This window comes from Sus scrofa, chromosome 13 (genome assembly GCF_000003025.6).
Source record: "Sus scrofa isolate TJ Tabasco breed Duroc chromosome 13, Sscrofa11.1, whole genome shotgun sequence".
NCBI lineage: Eukaryota > Metazoa > Chordata > Mammalia > Artiodactyla > Suidae > Sus > Sus scrofa.
In genome coordinates, this window is record NC_010455.5 from 16,428,682 (window position 1) to 16,441,313 (window position 12,632).

The window sequence follows — 12,632 nt, forward strand, 5'->3', positions numbered from 1 at the left end:
TCTTCATGGAACACTCTTGGTGATGCAGTGTCTAGACTTGTTGGAACAAGTGATGGAGTCTGGAATTTATTCTGTGGGTTTGAAAATGGCTATTCCGGTCTCCTACATACTTACATGTGAAAATCCAGTGCTTTCAGAATATGTAAAAATCATTAAGCTCTTTACTAAAAACGAAAATATATTCATTAATGTCAAAACTTTGAGCTGCCACCAACAGGGAAATATTATATGGATTTACCCATTTTATCATCGCATTGTACTGTGATTCCCATCAGCCCTCGTATCCTAAAAAATGCAAAATAATCTGTACTCAGGTAAGAATCATGGGAGAGTCTAGCTTTTGAGAAATATAAGTAAATTACCTTAAAAGGTAGATACCTATTCTTATTATCGTTTTAATAAGTAATCCATGAGAATTTTTTCACAGCAAAGGGCAGATTTTTTTACATTACAGGTCTTTCTTTAGGTTTTCATCATTTATCAGCTGGATAAAATGAAAGCAATGTCTGAGGCACTAAGATCTAAACAATTTTGTGCCGCCTGCATTACTAAGTCTGACTGTAGTTTATCTTTGCTCTTAAGGAAGCCAAACTGTATGCTTGCAGAGAAAGTTCAGTCATTTGCCAGCAATTACTTAAAGCTAAAAGTTGATCTTACACGTAGCTGTAGCCATTTCCTGTAAGCACGTGCTAGTTTTACAAGGCTGTCACTTCTTGAGGCTTTATCTTAGATAATATATGTCCACTACAGAAAAAGTTTTATTGTAAAAGTTTATCCAGAGATAATAGTTTACAGGGTATGGCAGTCCATAGCATTGATTTGTTTAAGTCTATCCCTTGTTGGGAAAATTAAGAAAGCATTATCTAGGCTCAGACTCAGTGGATGGGAAGGAGTTATCTATGCAAAAAGAAGACACAAGAGAAGAATAAGTTCACAGGCCAGAAGAAAACCAGAATAAAACCAACCAATCAAAGAACACTCAAGGATCCACAAATTGTTAGTATGACTACAACTTAAAATTCAAGGTGGGTAGTGATTAGAGATGAGGCTGTACAGTGAAGCAAAGGAGATTATAACGGACTTTGTCCATCTTGTTACAGAGTTTGGGTTATATCTCGGTGGGGTGTTACAGTAAGATTTTTAAATCTACCAGAGTATTTAAAATAAAAAAGATTAACAACCTTAAGAGTTGATGACGATGTGGAGTAACAAGAATTCTTATATACGATACCTACTAATGCTCTAAGACCCAGTATTTCCACTCTAGATTATGTACCAACAGAAATGAGCACTTGTGGGAGTTCCCATCATGGCTCAGCAGAAACAAAACCGACTAGGAACCATGAGGTTGCAGGTTTGATCCCTGGCATGACTCATTGGATTAAGGATCTGGCGTTGCTGTGAGCTATGGTGTAGGTTGCAGATGCAGCTCAGATCTGGCATTGCTGTGGCTGTGGCTATGGCCGGCAGCTGTAGCTCCAATTAGACCCCAAGCCTGGGAACCTCCACATGCCTCGAATGCAGCCCTAAAAAGCAAAAAAAAAAAAAGAAAAAAAAAAGAAAAAGAAAAAGAAATGAGAGCTTGTGTCAACCCAAAAATATATACAGAAATGTTCAGAACAAATGACCCCAGTGGCCATCAGCAGTAATAAGTAAATTGAGATGTATTCATAGGATCGAATACTACATAGCAATAAAGAAAAATGAACTATTAAAATAAGCCTATATCTCTAATTTTCAAACATTTTCAAGCTCTATTAGATTTTTTATGACCCTCTCGAAAAAAAAGAGCAACCAGAGGGGATTTTTTTTTTAATTAAAATATACACATACACAACACATTGAACTGAGCTGATGTCATTTATACTGTAAAATCTCTATTAGTCCTCTTCAGAAGAACAGCATACAATTAAATTGTAAAATAAGTTAACCATAAGTGTTACCCCTTCTAGTAGAAAATAAGGTCTTCTGAGTATAATGTGAAAATAAAACATCTACAGAAATGAAATGACAATAAAATGTTAATCAAGATGTTATTATTGTATATTTCTTAAATGGAATGTCAGTTATTAAAAGTCCATTATTTTAAAAAAATTATCTCTTTTACAGGGTAATGATCATAAGGAAGGTCTTAGGACCTTATTTACTTAATTTCAAAAGTAATAAAGTAGAATGGAAATGTGGGCTGGAAGAATTGGAGTTTTTTCCCAATATATCTCAGCTTTTCAGTCTGTAAAATGGGTGAACCATTCTTGCTGAACTCCCATCCTTGTTCTGAAGAGAAGATGAGGATGCCTTTATGCCACAAGCAGTTCAGTTTGGGCTACTTTCACAACTTCGCTGAATTCCACAGAAGGCGTGAAGATTTACTGATTCAGTTTTACTGAACAGAACACAAATGAGGTTTTGTGTTACTCAGAGTCACTCCAAGAAGCTAGCTAAGAATCACATAACATGCTTTTCACTAACTGCACTATCTGGGAACTCTAGCAAGGGAGGTCTAAGACTGAGGTGGATTCCCTTGTGAAGTAATTAACATTGCTGTGTATGGCTCCAGCCCAGGTCCCTAAATCTAGTTCACAGAAAAGTCTCTTCAGCAGTGCCAACAGTGGAGGAGGGATGGGTCACATGGTGTCCTGCAGATGGCGCCAGTGACATTGTCTTCTTAAGCAAAGGAAACGCACTTACTTATGAGGCCCAATTGCAGTTAGAAATTACTTAACTCTGGAAGAGAAAGTATCCAAATTAGCCAGGGAGTATTCTTTACTGATATACCATGCATCTTGGAAAACTGTGACCAAAGAATAGAACATAACCACAAGGGCATCCGCTCTGTTGGTAAAAATAAATTCCTACTTACTATAGATCTACTAGAATTTTTGCTGAATAATTAGAGAAATCTAATGGAATAATTAGAGAAATCTTTTCTTGAAGTACACTCTTTATAAGTTTTAAACAAAATTAGTAGGTGCTACCAAAAAAGAAAAGGTTTTAGAAATAACAGCTTAATCCCCTTTAAACAGACTTCTGTAAAACATGATTTCTCAGAGTGTTTTTTTATTCTATCTCAATGTTAAATAAGAGTATACATTATTTAGCGTTGCTTAAATGCATTGGAACACAGAAAGCTTTTTTTTCTCAGTTAATCTAACCTTCTAAAACAACACATTGCAAGGAATACTAAACTGAAGGATTTTTTTTTTCTTTTCAGGGCCGTCCCTGCAGCATATGGAAGTTCCCAAGCTAGGGGTTGCCAGCCTACACCACAGCCACAGCAACACAGGATGCCAGCTGCATCTATGATCTACACTGCAGCTTGCAGCAACACCAGATCCTTAACCCACTGAGCTATGCCAGGGATCAAACCCACATCCTCGTGGACGCTATTTCGGGTTCTTAACCTGCTGAGCCACAGCTGGAACTCCGAATATTTAAAACCTATACAACATAAATGAACCACCTGTCTGAAATGGCCAAAGAAATGCTATCTCCATCATACTTTCTAGAGCAGTTTTGTTGGCAAAGCAGACACCTGCCGTAGTGTTCTAGATGGGAAATCATATTTGCTGAAATGTGACTCCAGAATTCTGTACTTATTTGTAAAATTGATAGCAGCCAGATACCTGAATAATTATCATCCCATTAATGACACAAGGATAATGATGAGCAGAGTGGGCTACAGTACTTGTTTAAAGGTTATACAAACACATTATGGGGGTGGGAAAATTAATATCCATAGAGAACTCAAAATTATCAATGACTAAGAGGCATGCAGGATTCGTAATCGGAAGTGGCTTTTTTCTTATGTACTTTTATTCAGTCACTGAACAGTTACTTACTAAATACCAGTGGTTCGTTGTGGTGTGGTGTGTTGGATGATACAGCGACGTAAAACTTGGCCTGTGCCTTTATGGAGGTGAGAGTCTGGACAATTTTAATAGCAGAGTAATGAATGCACAGAGCATGGGACACAAAAATCACTGATTATTTTCAACTATGAAGCTAAATTGGTGATATATACCTAAGCCTTTCAAACAATTGCTGTTGGTCCATGTAACAAGGTTGTTTTTGTACAAATAGGAATTCCAGGCCGTTGTTATCAGCAGCAGCATATGGATCACAGGCAGCAGTCTGGTTTCTTTGACTTAGCGTTGTTTCATTAAGGCTGTCTCTATTTTTAGCAAAGGGATATAGTAGGACAGTGCTTGGTTTAGGATGGAGAGTTGCTTTATTGCTCCATGTCTCCATGAATGTTAAACAACAACAACAACAGCTGATGGGCTAATCTCCATTCAGATATTTCCCTTGATTCAGATTATCATGCCTCTGGCATACTGAAAGTACCATCAGTACAAAACACTGTAATTTAGGTTTTGCATATTTATGCATGAGCTTAATATGTGTACTCAGGGAATTTAGAAGAATAAAGAATCATAGGCTTGTGGTTTTCCACAGAACTTGTTCCTCTAGGGAGTTCCCTGGCGGCCTAAAAAGTTAAGGATCTGGCATTATCACTGCAGTGGCATAGGTTCAGTCCATGGCCTTGGAATTTCCACATGCTGTAGGCACAGCTCCTCTAAACCTTTGTGAGTTGATAAACCTTGTTTTCATCAGATGATTCTAGTTCTGGAATTTTGTGATAGTCAAGTTTAGAAACCTAGAAATATCATTGATTTTGTAGAAAATTCCATTCTCAGAGTAGAACTTTGAATTTTCAGGGCATATATATATTAGAAGTAGGAATACAAATCATACTTTTTGCTTAGGTAGGTAAGCATATGATTTTTCTGGGGCTTCCATTCTTCATTGTAAAAAAAAGGGCTATCCCTAACACATATTTTACTGAACATCACAGTGTAGTAAAAACTGATTTGTTTTATTGTTCACCTGAATGAAAAAATGTGAAGAGTTAAAGGAGTTGAAAAGGGAATACTGACAGTGGCATGAGCATGGGATGGGGGAAGGAAACAAAAGTGACTTCAACATTATCAGAACATTCTATTTCCTTTATATATAAAAAAGTGGTCAAAAGACAAAATGATAACATTTACCAATTTTGAATATTGCCAAATAATTTTTATATTATTCCTCTATTTTACTTTACTTAGAAATTATTATTTTGGGGAAAGACTATGAAAAAGAATACATATGTGTGTATATTTATAAATAACTTTGCTGTACATCAGAAATTAATGCAACATTGTAAGTCAACTACACTTCAGTAAAACTTTTAAAAGGAAAAGAAATTATTAGCAATATGATGATTCATTCATTCAACAAATAACGTGTTGAGAGCCTACTATGTGCTAGGTGCTAGCAATAAAATAGAAAAACCAGAAGTCACCCCTGGCTTCGCAGCATTTATGTTTTAGATGTGGAAGTGAAATGTTTGTGATCCGATGTAGAATATTCAAAAGGAAAAGTGAGGGGAGGGGTAAATTACTTTGTGCTAATGTTGGGGAGGTGGGCTGCTGTTGGTACTGAGTCATTCCTATGCTGATAGCAACTGTGTTATTTTGGGTCAAGATAGAGCTTAAGTTCAATCATGCACTGGCGGTTGGAGGTGGGGGCACACATCTTAAACAGCCTTGGTTGAAATAACTTTTCTCGCTGGTTGCACACCCAAGTTCACCTGCATTTTTCTTTGATTCCCTCTAGTATATGACTGCTGCTGCTCCTATGCAAGGGACCTACATTCCCCAGTACACACCTGTGCCTCCGACAGCTGTTTCCATTGAAGTAAGTCTGTCTCTTCTTACAGAACAAGGTTAGGGCAGATACTCAGCCACACATACTGTGGTCCATCATCACCCCCAAAATCCTGACTTGTGATTAATGTTGCTCTAAAATTTGAATTTGCAAGCTCACTGTATGAAAGAATGTACTTGACTTGAACATGCCTGGGTTTTACTTTGCATATGAAATAAGCTAATTTGCTATGAAGGTCTGAGAGGAGTGTCATTTTCATGTTCAGAGAAAAGATCAGAGATCAATGTTAACCACAAATACTCAGAAATAGGAAGGGAAACTTTTGCAGCTATTTGAACAGACTAGTTCTCTAATGCCTTCTTACTCAAAGAGTGGGCCCTAGACTAGAATTAGCGGCATCACCTGAGATTTTGTTAGAAAAAAAAACTTTCAGAGCCCACCCAGACCTACTGAATCAGGATGTGCATTTTAACAAGATCCTCAAGGTCGAGGTGCACATTAAAAATTGAGAGGGGGAGTTCCCGTCGTGGTGCAGTGGTTAATGAATCCGACTAGGAACCATGAGGTTGCAGGTTCGGTCCCTGCCCTTGCTCAGTGGGTTAAAGATCCGGCGTTGCCCTGAGCTGTGGTGTAGGTTGCAGACGCAGCTCGGATCCCGCGTTGCTGTGGCTCTGACGTAGGCCAGAGCAGCTACAGCTCCGATTCGACCCCTAGCCTGGGAACCTCCATATGCCGCGGGAGCGGCCCAAGAAATGGCAAAAAAAAAACAAAAAAAAAAAAATTGAGAGGGAATGAGAGCACTCATTCTCAAACTCTTCACATTGAACTTATTTCAAGAGCATTAAAAAATAGTGATGCCAGGGAATCTGATGTAGTCTAGGGTGTGGACTGGACACTAGGATTTTTTAAAGATGCCAGGTGATGCTAAAGTATACCAAAGATGAAGAACCACTGCTCTTGCAAATGAACCTTGATAGGACGAAAGCATCCCACAGTCAAGAAAGAAAAACTGGTACCACTCTTATTGCTATGGACACCATGAATGATAAAGTTATATTGTCCTTAATGGAAGCTTTGTCCCTTCCTCCTCTTTTTCCACTGGGCTGAATTTATTTCCTCTACACAGTATTTTATTGGACACAGCCAGCTTGATACATAGGAAATGAAGGGGCATAGAGCTCCATGGATGGTGGCAAAATGTCTAAAGTGTATACATCCTTCTGGTTCTAGCCATTATTGCTTCTTGTTCCCTTCCCCTTCTCCTGATGCACATTTGCCATTATGGTCACAGAGAATTTCTTCATCAGTGGGGACTCCTGTGGAGTTCATGCTGTGGCTACTCCATGAATTGGCCAGCTAACTCACGTTGGTGCTACTCAACATGGAGGACCACCATGACTTTTCCAAATTCTGCAGCCACAGAGATTCCGAGAGAACTTCACAGACCAAATTGGATCTTTTGAAATGTTATTTTGCTTGTTTTCCATGCGTGAGGCAAATGTTTGCTAGTACCAAGGTCTGGGAAACACAGACACTTAAGAGGACATTATCATGTAGTTTAGGAAGCCAAGAAAGTCCAATTTTTAAATTTTGCATGTGTTCCAGACCTTTGGGCCCCAAAGAATGTGTCAGCATAAAGAGTTTTTAATTGGCTTTTCAGAATTTCAAGAATATGTGATTTAAAATATATGTTCCTACAGGAAATAAATAAATAAATAAAACAAAACGGTATGTTCTTTAGCTATCAAAAATGATCTAGGCCATGAGAAAATTATAATTCTGGATGCTGTAGTCATTTTTTAAGTGTAAGTCTCTGCCACGTATCCACATGTCTCTTTACACCAAATGTGTGTACTTGTCTACAGAATTTGAGCATTTTGATGACTAAAATAAGGAGACACATTTGACAGTGCTGCTTCTTGGACACTGTCTAGTTATAGTTCAATTTGGGGTTTAAAAAGAAGCATATTGCTAAGAATTATATAAGTATATCCTGATATATTGCCTTGAATTTGTGCTTATAAATAAAAGCAATGATTCATTTTCTATGTAAAAACACTCATTGAAAATTAACTGGTAACCACACAAGTAATGTTGTGGGAGATTCAGAAAAATGCGCAATGCCCAATAGCATATTAGGAGAAAAAATGTTGAATGATAAAGGGAGAATTTTCAAATTGTGAGGAACAATTTCAGGGGGCTTTTGCTAGGTCCAGAGAGTTGACCAGGAATATTTGAAACCCTATATTCCTGCAGGTACCCAAGGCTATAAGTAAGACCAGGAGAATGTATTTGGATAGATGCTCTCCCTCAGGCCTACTAATTACCAAACCTCTCTCAGAATCAGACATGCATTCCTAATGATGATCAGCTCCAGAAAGCCATTCCTGTTGGCATCCGTGAGCAACAAAAGAGATTGAAAGGGTAAAGGGAGGAGTAAGGATGCTTACACACTTTCTCCTTATAACACTCCATGGAGCTATTGTTTCCCCATTTGGCAGATGAAGAAACTTTAGACTCACCAAGGAAACTTTCGAAGGGGATAAAAATCTGTATCTCAATTCATGTGGTGGTGACACAGGAGGTGTTTACATCTGGAGTAGTTGGGAAGTATATTTAAGATTGTCAGATTTGGTGCAGTGGAAATGAATCTGCCTAGTATCCATGAGGATGCGGGTTCAATCCCTGGCCTCACTCAGTGGGTTAAGGTGTTTCTGTGAGCTGTGGTGTAGGTCACAGCCTTGGCCTGGATCCTGAGTTGGTATGGCTGTGGTGTAGGCCAGCAGTTAGAGCTCCAATTCGACCCCTAGCCTGGGAACCTCCATATGCCATGGTACAGCCCTAAAAAGACAAAAAAAAAAAAAAAAAAAAAAAGATTGTTGGACTTTATTCTCTGTCAACGATACTTCCATTTTAACACACCGCTACATAAGATAAAGAATAAACTGAGGCTCAGAGGGGTTAAAAAAATTAAGTATGCATTTTTCTTCTTTTTCTGAAACCTCAAAATGAATTGCAGTTCACATAAAGGAAAATGAAAATAAATATATAAAACAAATCAAATTGCTGAAGGGAAAACCTACTTTACAGTGTCCTTTTCAAAGAATTCCAAACTTGAATGTAGATTTTTATTAAGATCAGAGACCACCGTTTTGCCAGATCAGAGAGATAGAGTACAGTCAGTGCTTTATCCCCAGAAAATGTTCAAATATGCACATTTTTTTAGGAATCCTGCATGAATTTTTTGATTAAGGAATCATTATTTAGTGTGCCTATCTGCAACAATGGTTTAAAGTTCTACCCATGGGCAAAAGAATTTTCTGACCCTTTGACTACTCCAGGGACATCTCATGAAAGCTTCTTGGTGACACAGTGAGGTAAATTCCTCTGGCCCCTTTCCAAATGTACTCTGTGGTTTTATATGGTTATTTATTGTGGCTTATGTACCTGAGTGAAACTCTACTAAAGCCAAACAGAAGAGGGGTTTTCCCTACAGTCTATCCACAAGAAGCCTTTTGCTAAAGCCAATAGGCTTTTGTGTTCTTATTGCCTCCATAGGGTGTTGTTGCTGATACCTCTCCCCAGACAGTGGCACCTTCATCCCAGGACACAAGTGGGCAGCAGCAGCAGATAGCAGTGGACACATCCAACGAGCATGCATCTGCATATTCTTACCAACAGTCTAAGTAAGTCCGGGTTGCCCTGAATGCTCTCCCTCCAGATCAGCCATCTGGACATCACTCATGTTGCATCTGTTAGCTTTTGCTGCCTTACAGACCATCCCAAATTTAGTGACAAACATTTGCTTAGCTCATGATTCTATTGGCTGGAATTTGGGCTTGCCACAAGTGAATGGTTCTTCTAGGCATGACTGGACCTGCTGGAGCATTTGGGCACTGCTGCTGGTCATCTTCAAAGTTCTGCTTCTGGGTGGTAGTTGTCTAACGATTGAGCAATGGACACTATTGAGCCATGAGTTGCTGACCCTCTAGCAGGCTTATTCCCATGGAAGTCTCAGAATTCAGAGAACAATGAGAGGATGCCCAAATGACTAGCCTTTTTTCATTTCTGTTTGTGACTCACTTGCTACTGCCCCATAGACCAAGAAAGGCACCTGGTCAAGCTCAGAATTAACATGGGAATTCATTACCAAAAGGTTTAGAAATAGGGAGGGGCATTGTATCCATTTTTACCATAAATTTCTACCATACGTATTTTTGGAAAAACTCTAATATTCCCACTTTACACTAGTGAGCCTGCATTTTGGTCTCAATGTCTCCATTCTTAAATGAAGATAGTAACATTCACCTCTCAAGGTTTCTTTGAACACATTCAGTAAAATAGTTTATGAAAAGTCTATTATAAAATAAAACAACATGGAGTAGAGTCTTATTCAGAAATTAAGTAGAAAAGCAAAACTCAGGGCATCAGAATTACTATTGAGAATCCTTCAGTCACTTAGAAAGCAAAATAACGGTTGGCACTGTGTTGAGTAGACTAAAATTTGAGAGGTTTTGATTGAAACCAATGCAGTTAACAAAAGTTCAGTCTACGTACAGATGAATTCTCATGCTAACTATTCTACAACATAGATAATAACCAAAGCCCTAGTGAATTTCCAAAAGAGTCTTCTGGTTTGCAGAGTGCTACTCCATTTCTTGATCATCATTTTCTTTCATCTCAATACATATATATTGATTTGTTTCTCATTTGAAGATTAATTGTGGTAATGGAGTTTTCTGTTTGTGATTTAGCTGCTAAAGTCAATCCTCCAAATTAAATGTGCTAGAATATGACTTGTTATAAATATGAATTATTATTATTATTGTCACTGCTCTAGTACTACTACTAATATTAAGTATTATATAATAACTTTCTAGAAGTCTCATAGTGAATAAAGCATTTTTATTTTTTGAATTTACCTAAAAGCCTGAATTACATCAGACAATATGGTAGTCTTTGTCATTCTGTTCCAAGCATACTGGCATTTTTTCCAGTCAGCCCAGTGAGTTATATGTGAGAAGGAAGCATGGATTATCTATGTGGAAACACAATGAGAGACACTGGTGGGAGATGAGAGGTATTTTTGTGGCCAGAAGCATTTTTCAGGGCTTGGTGAGTAGTGAAACTGGATTTGGCTCTTCCGAAACATAATGGGAAATGAGTTATTCTAAACTTTCCTTGCTAGCAGTTTAAAAATATCTGTCTAGATAAATGAAAACAGTGTTTTTATTCACCCAATCACATTACAGATTGAGTGCTTACTATGTGACAGGCAGTATTCCAGATGCTAAAGAAAGACCATTGAGAGAGGCAGATGCCTCCCTCAGTCTTTTGGATTTTACTTCCTACTAGGAATAGACACAAAACCAATGGATCAATTAGCAAGCAATCAAATAGAAAAATAATCACAAAGTAGACTATTTAAAAATATTCTGTGGGAGTTCCTGTTGTGGTCCAGTGGAAACAAATCCAGTTAGTATCCATGAGGATGCAGGTCCAATCACTGGCCTTGCTCAGTGGGTTGGGGATCTGGTGTTGCCATGAGCTGTGGTGTAGGTTGCAGATACTGCTTGAATCCCGCATTGCTGTGGCTGTGGCATAGGCCGGCAGCTGTAGCTCTGATTTGACCCCTAGCCTGGGAACTTGACCATGCCATAGGTAAAGCCCTAAAAAAAACCCAAAATTCTGTGGAGTCCCACTGTGGCACAGTGGGTTAAGAACCTGACTGAAGCACCTCAGTTCATTGCAAAAGTGTGGGTTCAATCCCCAACCTAATACAGTGGGTTAAAGGATCCAGTATTGCCGCAGCTATGCCATAGGTTGCAGCTGCAGCTCAGATTCAATCCCTGGCCCAGGCAGGAACTTTCATCTGCCATGGGTGCGGCAAAAAATAATAATAATAATTAAAATAAAAATATTCTGTAACACAAAGTGGCTGAATATATACAGAAGATTTGTATCAGAGAAGACCTCTCCTATCAACCTGGATCTGAAGGATGATTACAAGCTAGTCTTGGAGAGTTTAGAGAAAAAGCATTCTAGGTAGAAGAAAAGTCTGGAGAGGGTAACCTGAGGCTGGAGTGTGGTGAGCTAGGAGGAGAGATGTAGGAGGTTAAGTCAAACTGGCCAGCTCTCATAAAGCCTTTGGTCTTTTGTTCTTGGGTATGCAGCTTTGTGTAGACTGAGTATTCTGTTTTACTCTGGGGGAGCTACAAAACCCTTGGAGGGCTTGAAGAGAAGGAATGAAGGGATTTGACTTACACTCAGTGACTCTTGTCAGTGGAGGCTGGGCATGGAAGTACTCTTCTTGCAAGAGTCCAGAACCTCCTTTTCCTCCCTGCCTGATTAAATCAGCTTTAGCTGCCCCCCCCCCACTTGTCAGCCCATAATGAGATGCCTCTTCTTGTCCCTGCCTTTCATGGCCACTGTATGATGTGGTGGGGATGGGGTACTCTGCCTGATGAGAGAGAGCATCTCTGCCTCTGGTAGATTCCAGGGAGAGTCTCCCCATCCACCTCCATAGCTAGCCCGGTCCTACTTGTAGTAGCAAGCATCAAGCCAGATTCTATGCTAGGACACAGGACCCCTGCCCTCAAAGGATTTAGATTATGGACAAGATATGTACACTGCAAGGAAGTAAGTGAACAGGGCTCTTTTAAAAAGCACTATAGGGGAGGAGGACAAGATGGCAGAGGAGTAGGAGGACACGCTCGCCCTCTCCCACAAACACAACAAAAAAAGCACATCTACAGAATAAATGACTCACACAGAACAGCAACCAATCACTGGCAGAGGAACCTAAACTCCAATAACGGCAAGAAGTTCGTGACATTATTCGGCAGAACGGGAGAAAAGAGGAGAGTGGAGAAGGTGAATCCGAGCGGGACGGGCGCTCCCAAAAGGGAACTGCGGAGGAGAAA

At 39.2% G+C, this 12,632-nt stretch overlaps 1 protein-coding gene across 3 annotated transcripts in view; it reads left to right on the forward strand.

Annotated features, from left to right (window-relative positions):
- Window positions 1–12,632, forward strand: part of RBMS3 (RNA binding motif single stranded interacting protein 3) — a 1,489,550-nt gene that overhangs the window by 1,459,761 nt on the left and 17,157 nt on the right. For 2 of the 3 annotated variants that reach the window (XM_021069970.1, XM_021069972.1), the window contains exons 16-17: window positions 5,659–5,739; window positions 9,268–9,395. In XM_021069970.1, the coding sequence (XP_020925629.1) occupies window positions 5,659–5,739; window positions 9,268–9,395 (209 nt within the window). Of the gene's footprint in view, window positions 1–5,658; window positions 5,740–9,267; window positions 9,400–12,632 lie in introns of those variants that run through there. The other variant, XM_021069971.1, reaches the window with a different exon arrangement.